This window comes from Papilio polytes, unplaced genomic scaffold, assembly GCF_000836215.1.
Source record: "Papilio polytes unplaced genomic scaffold, Ppol_1.0 DF822067.1, whole genome shotgun sequence".
Taxonomy (NCBI): Eukaryota; Metazoa; Arthropoda; class Insecta; order Lepidoptera; family Papilionidae; genus Papilio; species Papilio polytes.
Genome location: NW_013527137.1, coordinates 5,737,044 through 5,745,273, shown reverse-complemented (window position 1 = coordinate 5,745,273; position 8,230 = coordinate 5,737,044). Strand labels below are relative to the sequence as shown.

The window sequence follows — 8,230 nt, the reverse complement described above, 5'->3', positions numbered from 1 at the left end:
GCAGCCGCCGGCGCCGCGCCACGTCCCACACGCATAGCGCGCCGTCCAGCCCGCACGTCACCACCAACTCGTTGGACGCCGACCAGTCGCAGTCTGACACAACCTCATACCTCACACATCTAGTCACGCAAATCCGCTGTTCGACTCGATGAACTCCGTCTCTTTCAAATAAGCAATTAGCTAGTAAATTGCACAAACAACGGAATAATAATAAAATGCAATTAGCTTTTCATCAAATTCATTCATTTCATCAACCAAGCTTTCATATAAACATATTTAATAATCCTATTGGTTATTATATCTAAAAATATACAATATATTGAACAAGGGTAACCTTTAAAGGTGATCCACGAACAGACTACCTGGCAGTACATAAATTCCAAACGAGTAAAACTCGACGCATAGTATTTTCATTGATAACACACATAGTTGAAATATAAATATAATATTCCTACACTTTTAGCTACAATATGAAGAGGTCTTCTAAATATCAGTGTATTGTCCAACAACTGACCGGTGACAGCATCTGTGTGTCCTTCCAGTATGACGGAGACTCGCGGTGGAGTCGCCGTTACATCACAAATAGAGACAGTGCCATCGCGTGATGCGCAGCACAGCTTTGAACGATCATTGTTTGCAAACTTCACAACACTCACCTCATCTCTGTGCTAAAAAAAGATACACACATATTTCTTATCCATGTGCTCGAGTAATTTATTTTTATAAGAAAACTTTCTACAAGAGTTCTATAGAAAATTAAAGTCAACTGAATTAAAATTTCACTAACCTGATCAAAAATATGATGAACTCCAGTAAAAGCATAGTTTTCTGATATAGTTAAGTCATTTTTCTTCTTCATATGACTGCTTGGGATGTCATCAAAGGGTAAGCTTGCCTAAAATTGACATTCATGGATCAAATAATCAGTAGACCTGACTAAAATGGGTATACTTAAATATAAACTGATTACCTTACTACTAGACCTGGCTCGAGAGGATGAAGAGCTGATTGAGATGTTATCTTGGACTCCATACCTTCGCTGCAGTAACTGACTTCTAATATTAATGTATTTCTTTATAGTTTCAATGTCCTAACACAAATAATATTTTAATTTGTGAGTAGAAAGAGTATTTCCAGCTATCAAATAAGTACACTACAACGCTATCCAAAATGATATTTAAAGCTCTTATTTTACTTTTTACCTTAAACTTTGCATTTTCCCTTAAAAGTTGACTGCGTCGTCGAATATATAATGTTTCTGAAATATTAAGTAATTGTTTTTAGCTATTATAAATGAGTGATTTTCAGATAATTAAACAAATTTACAAATCATATCAGAAAAGTGGGCATACTAAAATTCGGATTCCCCGGCGCTCTGTATGCATTGAATCTAGCATCAAGCGCAAATATCTGCTGTTGAAAGGCTGCTGCCATATTTAAACTATTATAAAAGGTTCATAAAAAATACTTATTTTTATAAACACTTTTTCACCCATTTATTATTGTTTGCCAAGTTTGTTGATTCGACTTCCGCATTTGACAATGACAGTGACATACTGACAGAACAGCTGACTTTTTTTTATAAATCCGTTTCATGACTTAAATAGGTAGTGAAACTTTTTTAATACACAAAAAGACTTACAAAAGGTTAAACACGTAAAAAAAATCTGTTTTCTAAGAGACAATTTTGTCGAAAGTAAAACAGCATGCAGAATTAACTATTTATTGAAAATAATATGATCTTTATTTTGTTTGATGATTACTTACAATTAATTATAATTAATCTTCGTTGATTGTTTTATAGCTTTAACAGCTTTTTTTGCTCTCTTTGTAGCTTCTTCTTTAATTCTGTAACGCTTTTCTTTTTCAGCCAATCCCATTACTACATCATGGTGTAAAGCATTTTTAACTGTTGACTTTGCAAAGAGTTTCTTCAGAACGTAATCATCATCATTTGTATCTTTTTCATGCTTTCGCTTTTTCTTCTTAACTTTTTTAATTGCTACTAGATTTTCAATTACTTCATCCCGATCAGACGACGTGGAATGTCGTCTTTTATTAGAATTTGTGTTTTCACTATGATCAGCATTTATGTTTTCAACATCATCTTTATTAGAGTTTTTAAAATAAACAGTAGTTGAAGTATCAAAATTATCATTATTTGCATCAACCTCAGAAGAAGCTGCAGAAGTTTGATCTAATTCCACTTCAATTTCTTTATCGTCAGCTTTTTCAGTACCACAAACTTTAATATTATCTACTTGTTCTTCTGTAATTTTTTCATCTTGATTGTTTAATACTTCTTTCAACAAGTTCTCTTCATAATTTTCCTTTACATGCATGTTGACAATGTCTAACTCAGATAGTGCACTTTCAAATGGAACATTGGTCACTTTGTCATTTACTAAATTAATCTCAGGCAAGTTTTCAATTTTAGGTGGATTTAGGAGTAATTGTCTTTTTTGTTTATATCTTTCTCTCGGATCATCATTTGTTGTTGGTGAAACATTTTCACTGGATATTTTTTTACTAATTTGCTTTGCAAGTCTTTTCATTGCCTCCAATTTCTTTTTTGAAAATGAGACACTGCCATTTAAATGTATGTTGTCATTATCATTTTTCAATTTCCTGTTAATTTTTACTTTAGTATGCTTGAAAAGTGATGCAGTCTCTGTATCTCCCTCAAAATTCGGTTCTTCTAAGGTAAATAGTCCTTGTAAGGTGCTGGTAGTTAAAACATTCTTTTGGTTTGGATCAATTAAAACTTTGCTACTTAAGAAATTTTTAAAGATTTGCCTCTGATAGATCTTTTCCTCAATAGTACCTGCTGAAAGGAGTCTATACACAGTAACATTTCTTTGTTGGCCAATTCTCCAAGCCCTTTCTTTTGCCTGGTTATCTGTAGCTGGGTTCCAATCAGGATCATATATGATAACTCTATCAGCACCAGTAAGATTTACACCTAAACCACCTACACTTGTTGTTGCAAGAAAAACTAGATATTCTTTGTTTTCATTAAAAGTTTTGATTAAACTCTGTCTAATGCTAACATTCACTGTACCATCCATTTTGAGATATTTATAGTCATTACTTTGTAAATGTTGTTCCAGAATGCACAGCATAGCCGTTGATTGAGAAAATATTAAAGCTCTGTGACCTTGCTTTTGCCATATTTTTAACAAAGATTGAACAACTGTCATTTTACCAGACCTCTTCCAATGTCCAAAAGTTTCTCCATTTATTTCATCACCATCTTCATGTGCCTCATACAAATATATATCTGGATGGTTACAAATTTTTCTTAAAGTAGATAAAGCAATAAGTACTCTTGCTCTAAGAGGATCGCCATATCTGCTCTCTTTATCAAGAATGCTTCTAACCATTGTACTTGTCAAATAGCCCATGTACAAGTCTTTCTGCTCTTGAGTTAAAGCACAGAACAAAACTTGTTCATTTTTTTCAGGTAATTTAATGTGTTCCTGCACTTCTGCTTTAGTCCTTCTCAGTAAATAAGGTGTAATCATATCTTTGAGGGCTTTGGCTATTTCCAATGCAGTAGCTTCTTGGAATTCTGTAGCATTTGCATATCCACCTTGTGTAATAGGTACAGCAAAATGTTCCATGAAAGCTTTGTGTGTTCCCAGAAGGCCAGGCCTCATGAAGTCAAATAAAGACCAAAGTTCTTGCAAGTTATTTTGCATTGGTGATCCAGTAATCAATAATTTATGAGGAGTTTGAAATTTTTTCACTAGTTTACTCACTTGAGTTTCAGGATTTCTTATTTTATGACCTTCATCTAATATTAAATAGTGCCATTTATAGGATAACAAACATTTGTTGTATTTAACTACACCTTCATAAGTAATTAATAATATTCCATGTGAAGCTTGTATGTCTCTCAATAGTTGATTGTGATTACCATTATGTGAGCCTGAATGATGCAGAACAGCAATTCTTAGATTAGGACACCAATAATGAAAATGAGATACCCATTGGTATATTACAGTTGCCGGGGCCACAATGATTGTTGGTCCCAGTCCAACCCATGGACCGCTTTTATACTTTGCAAGACCTGCTAAAAATGCAATTATTTGTACAGTTTTCCCCAAACCCATTTCATCTCCTAACAATCCTCCACCTTCGACTTGGTGTAATTCCCACAACCATTTTACACCAGTCTTCTGATATTTATACAATTGTCTCCAAATATATTGTGGAATGTATAGACCATTCTGAAGTTCGTGGCTGTCTTCTATATCGGTGTTTCCATCTAACACATATTGTAAATCTGCTGTGTAATAATCTATAGTACTTAAATCGATTGTTCGTGAAAGCGCATTTTTTATGTTTTCTTTCCATTTATTGATACGCTGATTAAAAACATGTTTATTACCATCATCTATGATTTTCTTCATGTTTTTCTTGGTACGAACCGTATGGGTAGTTGGACTTCGTTTACAATCATCATCACTAGACAGTACAAAATCGGAATCACCGTCATCAGTATCACACTTAGGAGACTTTAAATTTTCAGCTCCCTCGGAATCACTTTTGTTCTTATTTCTAGCATTATGAAAGTTTTTGTTTTGTTTCTTGGAAATGTTTTCCGCAGCGTTTTGACTTTTCTCCGAAACTTGTTTATTACTTTTATTATGATTTCTTTGTTTAGCCAGTGCCAATTGGTTTTCAAGGTATTTGTTTATATCAGTCATTATTAAAACAACAATGTGAATAAGTAGTTTTATTATGGTTAAAAAATAATTTAAGTTTTATTTGCTACTTGCTATCTATTTTCACCAACTTTTCACCTTTGACATTTTGACATGTTTGGACAGGAAAATTAAAATGTTTTTACAGAATATTCAATATTAATTAATTTGTGGCGATTTTTACTTAGATTATTAGAGATTTTTGTTTTAATTACACGTCGTGGAATAGGTATTTTTCAGAAACACACTACGCAATTAATTAAAGACTGGCATTAGAACTCAAAACGTAATATTTTTGATAACAGTTTCGCAGTTCAAGCAACACTAGCCTGAAATGTCAAATTGTTATAACTCCACTTTGTAGGAATTTCTTATTTTTGTTTTATTTGATAAACCTTATAAATTAGCAATCAATTCATAATACAGTAAAGAAAAGTAAGAGATGTAATCAGCTTTATTACTGTGTTTATTTCAATATAACAAAGTATAACTATAGATAAGTGGTTAGGACGTATACCATTTTACCAAGCTTCTTCAAATTTTCCTTGAGAGTTCTGTTAACTTCGCCAATTTGAACAGTAGACTACAGTTATATAAAAAATGTCCGGTAGAAGAAAGCCGCCGCCGCCGGGCTTCAGTTTTAAACCAGCTGAAGAACAAGTTAATGTGTAAGTATAACATTACTACATTGTATATTATTATCTTTTTATATATATGTATAAATTTAACCTAGTAATTTTAGCAGGTTATAATATTAAGTTATAATTACAATACTGAAACTAACACTACTTCATACTTTTAAAATTCAATTAGTACAAAATGTTTTAAAGTCAAATAAACATGACCTTTCAGAACACCTCCAAGGAATCTTGATAAGCAAACAACAATCACAGTAGAAGACAAGACTTTCACTGTGCATGCTGATGACTTGGTGAAGTTATGTGACCTTGGCCGAGGAGCATATGGCATTGTGGAGAAAATGCACCATAAACCAAGTAACACTATAATGGCAGTTAAGGTATCATATTTAATTTATCAATTTACACATTTAAAAATTATCAATGAGGCCCATTATTTTCATCACAAAGACTAGTTGTTCTTTGCTCTGTAAATTTAGTTGACCTAATTAATGTAAATGCTTATCTTCTGTTTTGTTTTTAGAGAATTACAGCAACTTTTAATGCTCAGTCACAAGAATTGAAGCGCTTATTGATGGATCTTGATGTTTCAATGAGAGCCAGCGCATGTCCCTACACAGTTCACTTTTACGGAGCCATGTTTAGAGAAGGGGATGTTTGGATCTGTATGGAGGTTATGGATATGAGCCTTGATAAGTTTTATGCGAAAGCGTATGCCAATAATAGAACATTACCAGAGAATATTCTTGGAAAAATTGCGTTTTCTGTAGTAAGTGCCTTGCATTACTTGTATTCAGAGCTAAGAGTTATACATAGAGATGTGAAACCATCCAATATACTTATTAACAGAAAGGGGGAGGTGAAGATGTGTGACTTTGGCATATCTGGTTACCTTGTGGACTCTATAGCTAAGACTATAGATGCCGGTTGTAAGCCATATATGGCTCCGGAGAGAATCGACCCTAGTGGCAACCCAGGGCAGTATGATATTCGTAGCGATGTTTGGTCCCTAGGTATATCTATGATAGAGTTAGCAACCGGAAAATACCCATATAACACATGGTGTACTCCATTCGAGCAGTTGAAACAAGTTGTCAAAGATGACCCACCGAAGTTGCCGAGTGGATCATTTTCATCAGAATTTGAGGATATGGTGACAAGATGTCTTAAGAAGGACTTTAAACAAAGACCAAATTATGATGCCCTGCTATCACATCCATTTTGTCTAGAGCATAGTAAAAAGGAGACCGATGTTGCTTCCTTTGTTCAAGAAATCCTTGACTTACCGAGTCCCAGTGGCGATTGTTAATTAGAAATGTTTAATTTACCTATAAGTACAAGTTTTTAGTAACTAACAATAATGTAGGATATTAACTGAGCGAATGAGAAATTCAACATATTAACATTAATTTTTAAAGTTGTAACACAATTTGTGTGATGTGAGTTACTTCCAGTCATTTTAACATACTTTCGATATATGCAAGAGATATGAAAGAAATAAAAAATTGATTTAACATTGATCATAAGTCAGGAGTGTGAAATACCAGTCATCAATCATCTACTTTGCATAAAAACATAAAAATGGAATAATATGTGTAGTTTTTGACAAGTATGTAAGTAATTTTGACGTTATTGTTTGCCGAGATAGACTGATGTTACTGTACATCACTTGTAATGGTTCAAACTTGAGGCCTTGTAGTGTAAAGCCTAAGTAATGTTGACTTGTCATCTTATATAGCAATATTTTATATTATTATACATCACAAGTTATTAGTCAGAATAAAATATTTGTTTACAATATGTTTTTTATTATTTACTAGCTTTCGCCCGCAAATCCGTCCGCGTAGAATTAAAAAAAAAATGAGTAGCCTATGGTATGTGTTCTTCCAGACTATTCTCTACATCTTTTGCAAATTACGTAGAAATCAGTTCAGACATTCAGGCTACAAACTTTAACAAACATCCATCCATCTAAACTTTCGCATTTATAATATTAGTAGGAAGTATGATGACATCCTTTTTATTACACTCTCTTGAAGATTACAAAAAAAAAAACAAAAATTTTAATATTGCTGTGCGATTTTAGATGATTAACGGATGTAATACATTATTTTCTAGTAAGAAAAATAGTATCTTCTTCCTTAGCTCTAAAGCCCTTTGTGGGCCTTGGCTTGGTCAAGCAATTTTTTTTTCTTCGGTCTATTAGTGGCTACCGATTTTCAGTCAATAAAAATAGTTTACACTATTAAAAAAAACAATCCTTATTAGAATTGGCATTTATTGTAAATGTTTCAGTTATCAAAATCACGGCAAAAAATAAATTAAGTACAAAATATTTTGGTAAGTACATATCAAGTACAATATGTTCCATTTATTCTTAATAATTAATGTTATATCACTCAAATACGTTAATGTCGTTTGTAGGGAACGTTAAATACAACTCCATTGAATTAAAATATATAATTGACTAGATGTGCCTTAGAAAGGCGAGTTCATCCCTAACTTTGTGCCGAAGTCCAATCTCGCTCGCCGCTGGTTGCGGACATCAGCTCTGTATGAAATAATAATAAAAATCATTATCACCAATAATACAAAAACATACATATCCGAGAATTTCACTCATATTACGAAACATCATCATGAGGTAGGCTTTCTACAACGAAATTTTACACTACTTAAATTCTGATATACAAAACATTTTTAAAACTCAATACATTAAAAAATCACATTAGCACAGTTGTGTTGTCGTTTCTATTTTGTTCATTATTCAATTTTACTTTAAAAGTTGGCAGCCCTAAATATAGATGTAAATATTAACTGACTTGATCTCCTGCCACTTGATGAGCTCGTTGAGCAGGAGGACCGCGAGCGGGGAGGCGGCAT

The 8,230-nt window shown here is 33.0% G+C and overlaps 3 protein-coding genes across 3 annotated transcripts in view; 1 reads left to right on the top strand and 2 right to left on the bottom strand.

The window, feature by feature from the left end:
- LOC106106893 (WD repeat-containing protein 13-like) overlaps nucleotides 1–1,533 on the bottom strand; it is a 4,613-nt gene extending 3,080 nt beyond the window's left edge. The window contains exons 1-6 of the mRNA XM_013287551.1: nucleotides 1,353–1,533; nucleotides 1,203–1,258; nucleotides 971–1,090; nucleotides 788–895; nucleotides 515–668; nucleotides 6–93 (exon numbers count right to left, since the gene is read on the bottom strand). Coding sequence (XP_013143005.1) covers nucleotides 6–93; nucleotides 515–668; nucleotides 788–895; nucleotides 971–1,090; nucleotides 1,203–1,258; nucleotides 1,353–1,434 — 608 coding nt within the window. The 5' untranslated portion in view covers nucleotides 1,435–1,533. The remainder of the gene's footprint in view (nucleotides 1–5; nucleotides 94–514; nucleotides 669–787; nucleotides 896–970; nucleotides 1,091–1,202; nucleotides 1,259–1,352) is intronic.
- Nucleotides 1,518–4,852, bottom strand: LOC106107196 (DNA excision repair protein ERCC-6-like). Its single transcript, XM_013287938.1, has 2 exons — nucleotides 1,768–4,852; nucleotides 1,518–1,598 (listed from the first exon to the last, which is right to left on the bottom strand). The coding sequence occupies exon 1, from the start codon at nucleotides 4,710–4,712 to the stop codon at nucleotides 1,770–1,772; it is 2,943 nt and encodes a 980-aa protein (XP_013143392.1). The 5' UTR covers nucleotides 4,713–4,852; the 3' UTR covers nucleotides 1,518–1,598; nucleotides 1,768–1,769.
- A 189-nt stretch (nucleotides 4,853–5,041) lies between these two features.
- LOC106107197 (dual specificity mitogen-activated protein kinase kinase 6) lies at nucleotides 5,042–7,145 on the top strand. The gene is made up of 3 exons (XM_013287940.1): nucleotides 5,042–5,377; nucleotides 5,562–5,727; nucleotides 5,871–7,145. Exons 1-3 carry the CDS (start codon nucleotides 5,310–5,312, stop codon nucleotides 6,654–6,656), a joined length of 1,020 nt encoding a protein of 339 aa, XP_013143394.1. The 5' UTR covers nucleotides 5,042–5,309; the 3' UTR covers nucleotides 6,657–7,145.
- The last annotated feature ends 1,085 nt before the right edge of the window (nucleotides 7,146–8,230 follow it).